The 15978-nt window shown below is 36.1% G+C and overlaps 1 protein-coding gene across 2 annotated transcripts in view; it reads right to left on the reverse strand.

Moving 5' to 3' along the window:
• Nucleotides 1–325: 325 nt before the first annotated feature.
• Nucleotides 326–15978, reverse strand: part of RASEF (RAS and EF-hand domain containing) — a 40486-nt gene continuing 24833 nt past the window's right edge. Inside the window, exons 10-18 of one of the 2 annotated variants that reach the window (XM_004949182.5) lie at nucleotides 14435–14666; nucleotides 12147–12284; nucleotides 11865–12012; nucleotides 10835–10916; nucleotides 8951–9065; nucleotides 7943–8062; nucleotides 5950–6026; nucleotides 3887–3925; nucleotides 326–2075 (exon numbers count right to left, since the gene is read on the reverse strand). In XM_004949182.5, coding sequence (XP_004949239.2) covers nucleotides 2054–2075; nucleotides 3887–3925; nucleotides 5950–6026; nucleotides 7943–8062; nucleotides 8951–9065; nucleotides 10835–10916; nucleotides 11865–12012; nucleotides 12147–12284; nucleotides 14435–14666 — 973 coding nt within the window. In that variant the 3' untranslated portion in view covers nucleotides 326–2053. Of the gene's footprint in view, nucleotides 3926–5949; nucleotides 6027–7942; nucleotides 8063–8950; nucleotides 9066–10834; nucleotides 10917–11864; nucleotides 12013–12146; nucleotides 12285–14434; nucleotides 14667–15978 lie in introns of both variants that reach the window. The other variant, XM_003643027.6, reaches the window with a different exon arrangement.

Below are 15978 nucleotides of genomic sequence, written 5' to 3' on the forward strand. Positions count from 1 at the left end.
GTTGAAATCCAGAGCCCAACATAGATAAAATTTGCAATAGGCTCATTTTTTTATTATATTTTTCTTTCATATGATACTCTTATCACATAAAAGCGGAGACTGGGGGGTTAAAGTATCCCTGTGAAGATCCAGCCTTGTTGGAGATTCACAGCCCAGAACATCTCTCAGCAGAAATACAAACTGATAACTGCTCAGTGAGGTCAAGAAGTCAGGACAGCCAGAGGTACTGGTGTTTGCATCTCTCCTGTCTAAAGCTGACTATTCACAGATGCTATATTAGGCTACTGCCCATGAGCAGTGACAAAAGAAAATACAACTCAGAACATAAGCTATTGAAGTATATTTTATTGTACAGTAATTTTCAATACAGAGAATATAGTTCTTTTCAAACATACAGAATTACAGTGGATGCAGTGGTCTGTCGTTTCAAGGAAGAACAAAGTTCATGAACACCACAGTTCTGATTGTAAACAGTATAAAATTTTTAAAGTTTTAACAATTTAGAGCCTTATTTACATATATTGGCTTTATTAAAAGTTGGCATGTGCAATTGGCACTGAATTTCTCCCCCATACTAGTAAAAAAATACATGGCTATTTTAAACGCTTCATCGCAATAACCTCAACAGCTTGTGTCTATTGGTTACTCAGCCACTTGGTTGATATGATTGATCTCATATACACTCCCTTATAGCTCTAACTCAAAGGGCAGAAACTGTAGGAAATTGATTCCATTTTACGAACAATATAATGCATTTTCACCTATATTGTGGACACATCTGAGCTAAATTCTCTTTAACCACAGGTTTTGTGTCTTTTCTCACAAAACAAGAAATGTGGAAGGAAAAAAAAGGGGGGGGGGGGGAGGGGGAGTTGGGCAACGATCAATAATGATGCTACCAGTCCTAAGGAGGCCAGTAAGAAAGGATTTAGCCAGGTACTAATACAGCGGAAGAAAAATACTACAGGCTTTAGTGCTGTAAAAAAGTTTCTTCAACCTGTAAGAAGCCTGTACATGATCAGAGGGATAGCATTATGCTACTTCAAATCTGGAAAAAATAGATACACTGAAACCTTTAATCCATGTTAGGCCATAATTAAATATTTAAGAATAATTAAACAACTGTGCAGCATTAAAGCACTAATGTAATACACAAGGCGGTTAGAACACTCATGTGATCCCAACATTTCCAGAGTGTCTTAACAGAAATTCTTGCCTCAGAAATGTACACTATGCCACAATTAGAAAAGGTCAAAAACAATACAGGACAAAATAATACTTCCATATCAACTGAAAAAAAAAAAAAATTATTTACAGATTGTGAGGAAAGACATGAAAAGCCCCTCCTTTCTGAATAAATACAGGTATTAAGGGAATACATCCACTAACTAAAAAAATAGCTTTGTATGGTTAAATGAATAGTTCTCAAGTACTGTGTAAAACAATAAAAACATTTAAAGTACGATAGTGCAATTATGTCAGAGCATAAAGCTGGTATTTGTCACTTTACATTTCAGGTAGAAGGCAAGGTAATCTTTTAAAGCAGAACAATGGAAAACCTTAAATATTCATTATTTCCATGTATGGAATGCATGCTTATGCAATACATTAAAATATTTTTTTTTTCCAAGTTCTGTCACTTTAACACAAATTCATTCTACCTGGTAGTATGTGAATATTCAGACTTGATGGAGCTGATCATCACAGAACTTCTAAAAACAGTTCCAGCTGAGCTATAGTTATATCCCCATTCAGTAGTGCCTTTTCCAGTAATTCGTACATTGATCATAAAACTACTCCAAGGTAAAACTTTGTTATCAGTTTCCAACCCTGAATCTTAGTTAAAAAAATAAAACACTGTTGCTTTACACGACACACACTAAAATTACATAGCTTACAAAAAGTGATTCAGTTTATACAGCTTGGCCAAAGAACACAAGATAAATTTTGCTCATTAAAATAAGCGAGAAAAAGTATCCAAAATACCCATGGCCCAATCCAGGAGAGAGGAAAAGTCCCTGAACTCATGTCCTTCAACCTGGTTCTCCACAGGCTATGAACCTTCACACACCATTCTGTATGAAAAGAACCTCAGCTGTGAAAGGAATTACTGCACACGCACACACACTGCTAACTTTAAAGATCTGAAAGCCACATTTGTCGGGGGCACTCTAAAATGAATTACGCTATTGAAGAGAAGAAGGCAGCCAGCAATCTTTCAGCAGACTACAGCAACTGAAATTATATGACCTACTCAGCTACTGATAGTTACCACAGACAAATTCTTGGCAGCAGCAGATGGTATCAAAAAGGGGAAACAGATTCGTATTTTTACATAGTGATTTATTTTTAAAATAAATAATGGGAGGTTCAGATTCATTGTTGGGGGAAAATGTTTTACTCAGAGGGTGGTGAGGCATTGGAACACATTGCCCTGAGTAGGTCTGGATGCCCCATCCCCGGAATTATTCAAGATAAGGTTGGATGGGGCCCAGAGCAGCCTGATCTGGTGTGAGTGGCAACCTTGCCTATGGCAGAGGGTCCCCTCCAATCCAAGCCACTCAGCAAGTCTACAATTCTATGACTGATGATGATAGGAATACCTACATTTTCTACTACATTATATGAACATTGGGAACTATGACAAGCAGTAACAACTCAGATCTTAGAAACCCTTGCATCTGAAACTATCATTCACTGCTTAGTATCTTGGAAATTTTTTACAGTCAGGCAACAATATCCTCATTAACATAAGTGGCTGCCATTAATTCCAGCAGTTTCTTTTAATGAACTGTTCATACAGATTCTTGTGTGCGTGCAATAATCCTTCCACCTAAAACTTTAAAAATGCATAAAGAGTATACATTAGAACAGACCCTTCTGTGCCATTACAATCCCTCAATTAATGCCTGAATGAAAAGCTTTTGAAAAACACAGGAAAATTACAATCCACATCTGTCTATTACACTGCCAATGATATAGTCTAAACAAACAGAAGTGTATTGAAACATTATTTCATCTCATCCTGCATATCACAAGTATTATAGGACTCTCTAGAATTTGGAACTGTAATGGTCCATGCAAATGTTCCTTTCACTATTGAGCTGTGTAGGATTAGAAATAAAGTCTACTTTTGAGTTCCCAATCAAATCTCAACTCTTCAATTTAAATAAATTCTAACTCACTGCTGTAAAACTACACCAGTAGCCCACATACCTACCACTGTCTTCTCCTAATAAACCGTTCCACTTTTTGTCCTGAACTTAATTTACCTGTAACTAGGCAATATTTTAATGGTTTAGGATTTTCTTGGGAAATTTTTCATGAATGTGTAAGTCAAGGCCTTCAAAAAACTAGATACATAGACAGGAGCAAAAAGATTAAATTAATTCATGTTCTTGGCAGAACTTTTTTTCTGTTCCTATGAGTGATAAATGATACTGTCCTATCATATTCTGTAAGAGATAATGAGCCCGTAAAGAATCAAGCAGGTAAAGAAGATAAAATATATTACAGTATTTCATGCACTGACTACTATAGCATTGATTCATTGAGCTCACTTCATTGAATTTCGTTGCTTAAGAAGAGTGAAGCAGACACTAAGGGTCAGAGCAAGTGTATAAATATGAATTAGTAGAAAGTGGTGTTGGGATTTTTTCCATGATGTCCAACTTCTAAATACACAAATGTTTAAATCCATAGTAAAAAGAATACATAATTGAAATCCTTCATTTTTCTTTTTTTTTTTTCATTTTTTTTCTTTTCTTTTTTTTTTTTAATATATAAATTGCTTATGTCAGGAAAACTGTCCATGACTTAAACATTACAACAGTTTTTCATGAGTGCTGATTTTTTGACAGGCGTCCCAGCCAGGTTGGTTACTGACCTCGTATCATCTCGATTATCACTTCGTTTTCTCACTTCACTGTGAAAAAAGAGAAAAAAACAACCACACAATAAAAATATAGTCAATTAATGTATTCTTATTGAATCTCAAGTTCACTATTTTGTTTCTTCCAGTATATCTTACACAGCTTAACATCACCTAACTCTCAGGAAAATATTAATAGAATTTTTAGTCCACAGAATCAACATGTCTTCTAAGATTTCATTTGGGAAATTGAATCAATACAAATCACTGTTCACATGGTTTCTGATATGTAAGAATTCCATAATGTTTTTTTTTTCCCTTTTATTTTCTTTTGTTCATTTTTCTTTAATGTTTTTGCTTCAGTGAATTACTATAACAGGTTACATTCAAAGCTGAAAATTGTAAAACAATAAACAACTGCAATTTCAAGTATAAATTTATCCTCAGGGGAAAAACACAAACTGGATGTTTTGTACGCAGACTTAAAAGTTGTGCATGTATGAGAAATTCTGTATCTTTACAGGGCCACTGTGATAGGGCCTCCTTGAAACTCAAAAGCAAGTTCTAGAATTTCTTGCTAATGTATATATATTTTATACATATATATATACACACTTTTTAATATATAAATATATATGTACATAATTTAAGTCCTCCTTGTATTAATAGAATAAATTCATAAAGTTGGGACAATTTTAAATTCAGAGCATCATATTATTAAACAAAACAAACAATAGGAGAAATGAATCCCACATAGAAGTAACAGGTTAGACTGGAGGACTATCTGCTCTAATGATATGTTATTTTAGTAAATCTTTTACTTCAAAATAAAATGTTTCTTTCAAAGAATAAGTATTACTAAACACAAGAAATTGTAGCCAAGCACTCCAGACCACGGCTTTAGGTAATGTCTAGAGCATTTAAGGAACTATGAGCCTACCAAAGAAAAAAAAAAAATGGAGATTCTGAAACGAAATGCTACAACTGCCAAAACATTTTTATCCTTGAGGCAGTTAAACAAATCTATCATGTTTAAATATTAGAGAGAATTTTCCAACTGTGATTAATGTTATGTAACTGTGTGCTCTCCAATTTTATAAGTCACAGATTCCTGGAAATTACTCATTTAAATCAGCAATTAATGTTGACACTAACAGAAAAACGAAACACCTGTGCTCTTGTAGCATCTCCAGTAGAGTTGTTTTCTTGGAAATACATCTGTTCTTGAAAACCAAATGTAAAGAAACAACAATGCTCTCCAAAAAGCCAGTATTTTTATTCAGGCCATGTTTTAACATTGAATAAACAAGTACTGACCAGATGTCATAAGGTTTGATTATTGCATGAACTACATCAAAAAAACAAAATTAATATAGTTGTAATTGTAGCCTTGAGTTCATTGACTAAAATTGAAAAATCTGAGCTTGAGGATTTCTTACTGCCATTCTTTCAAAATACTGTAGCACAGAACAGTTTGGAAAAGTTGTAAAAGTGTAATGTTTTATTCACACTTCTTCACAGAAGTACCACATTGCTAAATGGATGTAATGCAGAGTTCTGTCTTTTACATAATTTAGAGAAAGTGACATCAAAGAAAGTATGTGAGATTAGAATGACCAGGAATAAAACTGATCATGTATTAATAGATATGATAGAATTAAGAGTTAATTATATTAGTAATTATAAGTAATAGAAATTGATCTATGTATATGAAAGAACTAAGAAAGTAAATCCATGTACCATTAAACATATTCATTCACCAACCAAGATTTAGAATTGTTAGGTCCATAACTAAGCTCTAATTTAAATATCAATAAATAAGACAACCATGTAACGTTTGTAAGCAAAACCACTGACTATACTGAGAATAAAACCTAAAAAATAAAATAAAAATAAAACCTACAAAATCTATTATAAAGATTCAACACATTCCTTTTCTAATTTCATTTGTTGAACTTGATGTTGGGACAATTTTAAATATGTTCATGCATGTCTTTGTATGTATATTTATATATAATATCCATTTTATAAAATATATTCAGCTGTGCTTTTTTGAAAACAGAAACATGACTACTTACCGAGCAAGATGAAGAACTGCTTCAACAATATTAGATCCATCTTTAGCACTTGTTTCACAGAATAGAGCATTATAAGTCTGTGAGAAAAAAATAAGATGTTAAGCCAACTGATCTGATTTGGATATTTAATTAAAAATGATTTCCTCAATAATGAAAGGTGTGATTACACATGCATTTAAATGAACAGGATTTCCTCTGGTATTCCTCATTCTCCAATATATTCACTTCAGCACAGAAAAAACAAATTGCTTTTTAAATGTAATTTTTACTGTAACAGCAATATTTAGTTATATTAGTACATATTTAGTAAATGCTTTTATACTTAGTATACTATGAATTAACAAACTGAGTTAAAAACATGTAATAGACTCAATGTTTGAACTCAACCTTTTGGTCCAAAATAGAAAGAGTTACTAGGACAGATTCCTGAATTAAGCCTGTTAACCACTCATAATCTGCATCATTCCAGTATTCTAGCTCAACCTACAGCTTAACAAGAAACATAAATCCATAATTATCAACCATAATTATCAGCCATGCTACCTGTCCTGATACAATAAACTGTACAAGCAATTTAGAAGAATAGCAAGATGGTGAAAACAAGAAGAAATATTTGGAGTGGCTGAAGTCCCTGGGTCTGTTCAGTCCAGAGCAAGGCAGGCTGAGGGGAGACCTCATGGAAGCTGCAGCTTCTCACATGGAGCAGGGGAGCAGCCCTGAGCTCTGCACTCAGGTGACAGTGATAGAATCCAAGAGAATGGGATGGAGCTACATCACATGAAGTTCATATTGGTGTATTCGGTCTGGATGAGATGGAGTTAACTTTCCCTACAGCAGTCCATATAGCATTGTGCTCTGTATTTGTAGTAAGAACAGTGTTGATATCACACCAATGTTTTATCATTGCTGAACAATGCTGGCACAGCATAAAGACTATCTCCAAATCACTCCAAACAAAACCAATATAGAATCACAGAATCATAGAATCACCAAGGTTGAAAAAGATCCACAGGATCACCCAGTCCAACCATCCACCCAGCTTGAGGTTGAGGACAGCTGACCCAAACAAAGTAAAAGGATATATCATACCATACCATATGCCATACTCAGTAATAAAATCAGGAAAAGAGGGGAAAGGAAGGAGGGCAGGGACTTCTAGTTATTAAAAAATCTGTCCTCCCATAAAACTGCTATGCATATGGAGGCCCTGCTTCCCAAGACATGGCCAGAAACTGCTTACTAATGAGAAATACAGAAGAAATTCTCACTCTCCTTCTCTGCTTCTGCATGGCTTTTGCATGTGTTTTTGTTTTTGTTTTTGTTTTTTCCTTATTTTCCCTTTAGTTGGATTATCTTTAACACATAAGCCTTCTTTTTCCATCATATTTTCTCCTTCCCACTTCCTTTAAGAGTAGTTGTGGCGAATTCAGCTGTCCATCTGGGTGAAACCATAGCAACTGGAAATGACTCCCCTTTACAGTGGTCATGGCACCAATCCTGCCAGAGTTCTAGAAGAATTTAGACAGTGCCCTCAGAAATGCAGTTTGAATTTTGGATGATTCTATGTGGCAACAGGAGATGGATTTGATAATCCTTGTGAGTCTTAAGAACTCAACATATTATATGATTCTAAGCCAGGCTAAGATTCTCATCCACCTACTAGTGTGCTTCATTTCACTGGCAAAATTCTATTGCCAATTTCTCATTGGAGGTCAAAAAACTCTGTCTCCTAGTCCATTCATCTTAGAAGCATGAAGACTGAGAAGAATATCCCAGAAAATAAAAAAGTTCAGCTCAGCTGCACTGAGGCAAAATTTAACTCAGCAAGCACCATCAAAATAAAAACAAGTTTTCATGAAAATTGTTCATGAATCCTAATAACTAGATCTGAACAAGTGACCAGTAAATGACTTTTGTTTACAAGTTATTCATGGAGTTTTCAGATTAAGTTATTAAAACCATTTTATACTGAAAAGATAGTCATAGATCTTACCATAGCCAGCTTTTCTCCATAGTTTGTAGATATACATTTTTGCCCTTGTTCTGTAACCGCTTGGCGAAGATCTGCTTTGTTTCCTACCATCATAATTGGAATATTCTCATGAGTTGCATCCTGTAAAGAAATTTTTGTTTCCTTATTGCTAAAATTCTCAGAATAAAAAAAGTTAACTGGCATCATGTCATAACGGCTTCCTTCCCACAAAAATTCCTATGAACTACCAAAAAACACATAATTTTATATGTTACATAACTGTTCAGAGAGAGTATATACTTCAAGAAGCCAGCTTAAACATCAGCCTGCAGAGATCTGCATCCATACTTGTAAACCCAGTTACATAACCATGAATTTAATTTTCTAGTGCAAATAGTTGTCATATCTAAATGCTTTACAACAAAACTACCGCGGAAAGAGTGATCAATTTCTATTTTACTATTTAAAAAAAAAAAAAAGCCTTAAGAAGAGGAATTGAGGAATTTTGCTTGCATTTTCCCTCCAATTAAACAACTGTGGTACAGTAGAAAAATTTTTTCATCAAATTCAAACTTGTATTAAAATAAACAAGTAGTAGCAGATAGAAATACTGAAAAATTCAGTTGGAGAATGGCTAGTTTACAGAATTTAATATATTGATTTAAAATGCAGAAGCTCCAAGGAATAGTCAAGCCATCCACAGGTGTCTGAAATGGGCTCTCATGTTTCTTCAAAAAGGAAAGGGAACAGTGATAATCTTTCATATAAAAAATGCATTCGTTTTAACACTAAGCATATAAGAATATACTTTAATACCATTAGAACTTCCATTTAGCTTGCACTTGCACAAGAGACTGCAGTTTGGCTAATTCCTGAGTTACTCAAGTTTAACCTATTAAACAAAACAATCTAAAAGGTCTCTGGAATTCTAAAGCAAAGAAGAAGTTTTCCATACTATCTTTCTTCAGATAGTCAGATATTAGAGCAATGAAACATAGTTTTAAAATTGCAGGTAGTTAAGGTACTTACCGCAATCATATCAACCCATTCTCGCACATTAAGAAAACTTTTTTCACATGTTACATCATATAAGAGTAAGACACCATCTGCTCTTCTGAAGTACGATTTTGCAATACTTCGGAATCTTTTAGGAAAAAAAAAGACTTGTGTAAGGCTAAGGAGTTACATTGCAGAATGTAGCAGGGTAGATTACTCTGCTACATTTGGAAAAAAAAAAAAAAAATGAAGCAATAAACTTCCAGGAATTAACTCCAGGAATTAATTCATCAGTTATAATCATCTTTTCTCTTAACACGGCACAGTCTATTTAGCAACTGTACATCAACTAGGTAATTACATTACACATTAAAATATTTTCACACACTTATTATGTGGGAGGAGAATGACTGTGTCTTCAACTTTCTATGTCACATAAACACTCTTTTAGGCAAAAGCAAATATACACAGACCAGTACAGACCTTTGCCACTGAACAGATAAAGCTGACTTGGACTTGTCCTGTTCACTATCTTTATTGATGATCTGGATGAGAGCACTGAGTGCACCCTCAGTAAGTTTGCAGAGGACACCAAGTCAGCAGGAAGTGTTGATCTGCCTCAGGTAGGAAGGCCCTGCAGAGGGATCTGAACAGGTTGGATTGCTGGGCTGAGGCCAGTGGAATAAAGTTCAACAAGATCAAGTGCAGGTCCTGCACTTTAGCCACAACAACCCTAGCCAATGCTACAGGCTTGGGGCAGAGTGGCTGGAAAACTGTGTAGAGGAAATGGATCTGGGAGTGTCTGTCTACCCTCTGCTAAACATGAGCCAACAGTGTGCCCAGGTGGCCAAGAAGACCAATGGCATCCTGGCTTGTATCAGAAAGAGCGTTGCCAGCAGGAGCAGGGAAGTGATCATCCCTCTGAACTCAGCGCTGGTGAGGACGCACTTCATGTTCAGTTCTGTGTTCAGTTTTGGGCCCCTCAGTACAGGAAAGACACTGAGGATCTGGAGCATGTTCAAAGGGCAATGACACCAGTAAAGAGTCTGGAGCCTTATAAGGAGCAGCTCAGGGAGATGGGATTATTTAGTCTGTAGAAGAGGAGACTGAGGAGTGATCTTATCACCCTCTACAACTACCTGAAGGGAGGTTGTAGTGAACTGAGAGTTGACCTCTTCTCCCATTTAACTAGCAATAGGACTAGAGGGAATGGCCTTAAGTTACACCAAAGGTTGTTCAGGTTGGATATTAAGAAGTACTTCTCTGAGAACGGTCAGGCACTGGAATGGGCTGCCCAGGAAGGTCATGGAGTCACTGACCCAGGAAGTGTTTAAGAAATATTTAGATGTTGCACTGAGGGACATAGTTTAGTGGAAAATATTGGTGATATGTGGACAGTTGGACTCAATGATCATAGAGGTCTTTTCCAACCTTGGTGATTCTATAATTCTGTGACTTCCAAGATCTTAGACTAAACTCATAATGAGCCCTACAAGATGTCAGTAAAGTAATGGCTCTGCAAGTAAGTGACATAAGATTTTGTGAAAATTCTACATAGAAAATCTAAGAACTTTAGTTGCATACTTAGTAATCTGTAAAATTCTCCTTTACATTTTTTGAGTCTCTGGAGAATGAAGATTTTTCATATACTAAATTCAATGCAATCAGTTCTCTCTGTGGAGAGGAAAGATTATCTCAGGCATCACCAAAGCTAACAAATAAATATTTCACCTGCCTCAGATTCTCAGTTGTGCAGTTACATCTTCCTACAGACATCTACATATGGTCATAATGACTTATTTACAATCAGTACATGCAGTATTTATTGGATTTTTTCTTCTAGATGAAAAAATACAAATTTAATTTAGAAAAAAACCCAAAACAATGAAATTACTTAAATTGCAGGCAGTCACTAACCTCTCCTGCCCAGCTGTGTCCCACAGTTGTAGCACTGTAGGTTCTCCATCAACAATTAACCTTTTCATTTGAAAATCGACACCTGAAAAGAATAATTTTATATAGTCTAAGAAAAAACATAAACAACCTTAAAAAATCCACAGAAAGTTAATGCTATGCTACATATAAGAGCATATAGCAGTTATCTCAAACAACATTGCTTGTACTAGATATAGAGATTCACTCAAATATCATTGAATGGCAATAATCCCCTGAATATGGAAACACATACTTAATTTGTCTTTAGAAAAACAGTTAAAGGAATATTTGAACCAGATATTTTCCCAGGAACATTGATACAAATTTAGCACTATGATCAACAAACAAGATCCATCTGTGCTTCATTTTGCAAAACACTTTTATAGGTGAAAATGTTTTATAAGACAGACTTTATTTCAAATCCCAACAATGGGAAAAATAAATTATAACAAAAATATAACAAAAATGCTAAGTTTGAGCAATAAAACAAATACATAACTATTACTTGATTGGAAAGCAAAAATTCAGTCTTTGGAAATGGTAGGTCAAGTTTGTCATCTGGTAGCTAGAGCAATATACACAATAAGCCAGTCAGAAATCCCTTCAGCTCCAATAACACTTTGAAGAAATGGAGATAAAGAAATATATAAGAAGCATCAAAGGATATTGTGCAAGACTAAAGGAATAAGACCAGACAGTCACAAAAACTGCGAAAAAGCCTGGACATAAATTCTAAGTTCATTACATTGAAACTCCCTTTATTGGTACTTTGATTTGTTCAACAACAGACTTTGAGCTTCACAAAGAACAACTAAATCAGAGTTCTATCCCATTATCTGCTCCAAATACCAGTTAGTCAGTTCTATGCTTTAATGCTCAATTAAAGCTCACCACCTAAGGACTGCAAGCATACTCAGAAAAACCTAGCAATCATAGGGGGTAATCTTTTCATCCACTAACTTTGCATAACAACAGAAATATTCACTTTAGTATTTAAGAACAACAACTGTACCAAGGGTTGCACTGGTATTGCCTCTAAATTCATTCTTGCAAAGTCTCATAAGGAAACTAGATTTTCCCACCGCTGCATCTCCAGCAAGAACAATCTTGTAAGCCTTCTCTGAACTTGGGTATTTTGGAGTACATTCTGTTGCATCTGACTGAAAAAAAAAAAAAAAAAAAAACAACCACCTAATTAAAATACAGTTCATTTTATGTTTTTTTGTTTGTTTTTTGTTGTTGTTGTTGGGTTTTTTTGTTTGTTTGTTTGTTTTTTTCCTAGAGAACTGGTTACCTGAGGAGTCAGAGCAGATATGTATTTCCTTGTTGAAGCAACTGAGCTGCTTCGACTTACTGGTCTTGAGGATTTCCAATCTAATATTGTACTGCTGTTATCCGGACTGTATGTTTCTTCATCCCTGATCTCTGGAACCTGAAAGTATAAGTCAACATGTTAAGTTCAGTGCAAAAATATGTTTTCTGCTAGCAAGGACACAGCTAAAACTGACTAAAACCTTTGTTTTTAATAGTTTGGATTAAATAACGAACCTAACTCAACTGTGCAATTCTAGTTGAAACTCTCTGATTTTTCTCTTCTTCCTTGTGAGGATCCAAACAGCTGTCTTAAGTCACATACTCTCTAAACTGAATAAATAACACTAATAACCACTTCTACAGCAAGTTCAAAGGATAACTCTAATAGAGGATGCATTTCAGTATTATCTTACATGTTCCTTTTTGCACCATGAAAACACTAGCAAATTCTAAAGAGTATGAACTTCTTGATTCTATGAACTTCTCTGGTCGTCTACGATGGAGTGATGGCATTGGTGGACAAAGGAAATGTAACTGATGTAGACTATCTGAACTTGTGCAAGGCCTTTGACATGGTCCTACATCAAGTCCTTATCTCTAAATTGGAGAGAGATGGATTTGAAGGGTGGATTATTGAGTGGATAAAGAATGAGCTGGATGCTTGTAGGCAGAGAGTTATTATCAATTGCTCTACATCCAGTTGGGAACCAGTCACGAGCAGTGCCCCTCAGGGTTCTGTCTTGGGACAAGTGCTCTTCAAGATTTTTATCAATGACTTAGACTGTGAGATTGTGTAGCCTTAGTAATTTTGCTGATGACACTAAGATGAGTGGTGCAGCCAATACAATGGAAGAAGGGGATGCCATCCAGAGGGACGCAGACAGGCTTGCAAAGTGGGCCCACGAAAATCTAATGATGTTCAGTAAAGCCAAGTGCAAGAGTCGGGGCAATCCTAGATATGAGTACAGACGGGGAGATGAGCTCCTTGATAGCAGTTCTGCTAAGAAGGACTTAGGGGTACTGGTAGATGAAAAACTTAAAATGTGCAAGCTTGGTCTGGAAGACCAATGGTATCCTGAGTTGCATGAAAAGAAGGGTGACCAGCAGGGAGAGGGAGGTGATTGTCCACCTCAGTTCTGCCCTTGTGAGGGCCCATCTTGGAGTACTGTGTCCAGGCCTGGGGCCCCCAGCACAAGAAGGATTGGAGTTGTTGGGGCAGGTCCAGAGGAAGGCCACGAAGATAACCAGAGGACTGGAGATCTCTGCTATGAAAGGCTGAGGAAGCTGGGATTGTTTCACTTGGAGAAGACTCTGAGAAGATCTCATTGCGATTTTCCAGTACTTGAAAGGAGCTTAGAAACAGGAGGGGGGCCAAACTTTCACACAGATATATAGTGATAGGACAGGGGGAAGGGATTTAAATTGAAAAAGGGGAAGTTAAGGTTAGATGTTAGGAAGAAATTCTTCACTCGGAGAAAAGGTAGTGAGGCGCTGGAACAGCCTGCCCAAAGAAGATGTGGATGACCCTGCCCTGGAGGTGTTCAAGGCCACTCTTGGTTTCTGGTAGTCTGATCCGGTGGTTGGCAGTCCTGTCCACGGCACAGGTGTTGGAAATAGATGATCTTTGAAGTCCCCAGCCTAAGCCATTCTATGATTCTGTGGTTCCAGACACTACTGGAACCACATTTGCTGTCTATTACTGCCTACATTCTGTCCTTAAATGTGTTGGCTGCTTGGGACACACATTTTACTGAAAGTTTCCAGGTAAATAAAATTTCCATAGGGAAAATTTCAACTTTGAAAATAACTGAAAAAAAGCAGTAATTTCAAAGCTTATTAAACAACAACAAAGTTTCCCTACAAGGCATTACTCTCAGTGCTGTTAATATCAAGCTCTCATATATGTGATTTTTTCATTCACTTCTGTAGCACAGTACAAAAAACTGAACTGAAAGTTATTTTACTTCTATAGTACCTGCTTTTAAGTCATTAGTAAAAGATCCCCTTTTTTAAACTGTTTAACAATCTTCAAAAATACTAAATATACTTAAAAAAATATTGCTTCAAAAGTCTACCAGAAGAAATCAAAATATACATTTTCCTTTAAAGAGTAACTATTTAAGAATGTTACAAAAGTCAACCTCTAATTTTGCTTAAATATGTATAACCCACATACTCAGTTCTATATGGTCTATCAGCAAAGATACATCTCATTCTTGCCTCCAATCAAAGGTGCTTCCTATAGAGGCAGTTAAGTCTGGTACTTACATCTGTATCAGAAGCATCACCGCCATAGTTTTCTTGCATACACTGTGGTCTTTGAAAAATTCTTTGGTGCCTGTATTCCACCTCTGAATCATACTCATTTGAATCTCTCAGGGTGGACAAACCACTATCAAAACAGCTCTCAGGTAAGCTGTCAACTTCACAGTTTATTCTTTGCATGGGGTCACAAAGGGCTAAAGAATCATAATCTTCATCCACACAAGATGGAGATGACCTAAAAAGATAGAAATGAAAAATAAAAACAACAGAACAAATAGATTTTATTTCACAACTGTTGGGTTTTTTTTTACAACAAAATCTACACCATTCTAGAATGTTGAATGCCTACAAATGCTAACCATAACATTAAACACATATGGTACTACCTTATTTTGTATTTATAATTTTTTTTTAAACATAGTTCTTGGATGCTCAGATTACAAACTTAATGTATAAATCTCCATAAGAATGTTTGTTTCTTCATATGCCAAAAAGAATTAGTTTTGCTCTGTCCTACGGGAACAGATGTGAAGCACTTCACTGCTAACAATACGCAATATCAGTAACAGCCTATAAAAATTCTGCCAGAGAGTCTGGGAGCTTCCAGTGCACACCACAGAAGAGCCAACATATAGGATTGTTAGGGACTTCATTGTACCATGCAATAACATGCAGAACTGTCTAATTTCCATCTTTGCAGGCTAATGAATAATGATAGGAACAAGCACTGTCTTTGTAGTGGAATATCACAGTACCCATGCTCTTTGTATTCACATATCGGCTAGCCTATAGCGAATCAGTGAAATACAAACAAAGGGTGCACGCTATAACAAAGTCAAGCTTGTTAGGTATTTGTTGAAATAAAAGCCTTTGTTAGTGAATTTTCAGTCTCCCTGAAGCAGGGATTCAATACTGGGAATTTCATGTACACTTCAAGCAAGTTAGATCTAGGTGCATTATGCAGCTAAAGACGAAAAAAGGTACTTCCTAGTGTAAATTGCTTATAGCATGTTTGAATACAAATCACTATTACCTAATGATGATCTGCTATCAGGTGACAGACTACTGAAAATTAGCAGATTCTGAGACGTTCATATCTCTTTTTTGTCTTTTGACACTACTAAATCATGCTTAATAACATGCCTAATATGCCAATTAAGTTTTATTCCTACCACATAAACTCTCTTCTAAAGTGGCTTGGAAGGACACCACTAAACTAAGTGAGAAGTCTTAGGGAAGGATGAGGATAGGGGATGGAGAAGAAGGGGTTCTAGAGAGCAGCAGCTGGCCCAGGGACTCTCTGGCAAATGGTGACTCTTCAACACCAAGATGGAAATCGAGAGCCCTTGCTGCACCACCAATGGATATAGCAACGTCTCCAGGCAAGCATAATGTTATAGTGCTTGTCTGGGCCTGATGGAGATGGATGCACTTCCATCGGTTCACCTTCTGGAGGTTGATCCACCTCCATGGGCTCAACGTCCCTCTCCAATGGGTCTGCTTCCATTGGCTCGGGTTCACTGTTGCTCTCTAGAAGCAGAAGTTCC

Source organism: Gallus gallus, chromosome Z (genome assembly GCF_016699485.2).
Source record: "Gallus gallus isolate bGalGal1 chromosome Z, bGalGal1.mat.broiler.GRCg7b, whole genome shotgun sequence".
Lineage (NCBI taxonomy): Eukaryota > Metazoa > Chordata > Aves > Galliformes > Phasianidae > Gallus > Gallus gallus.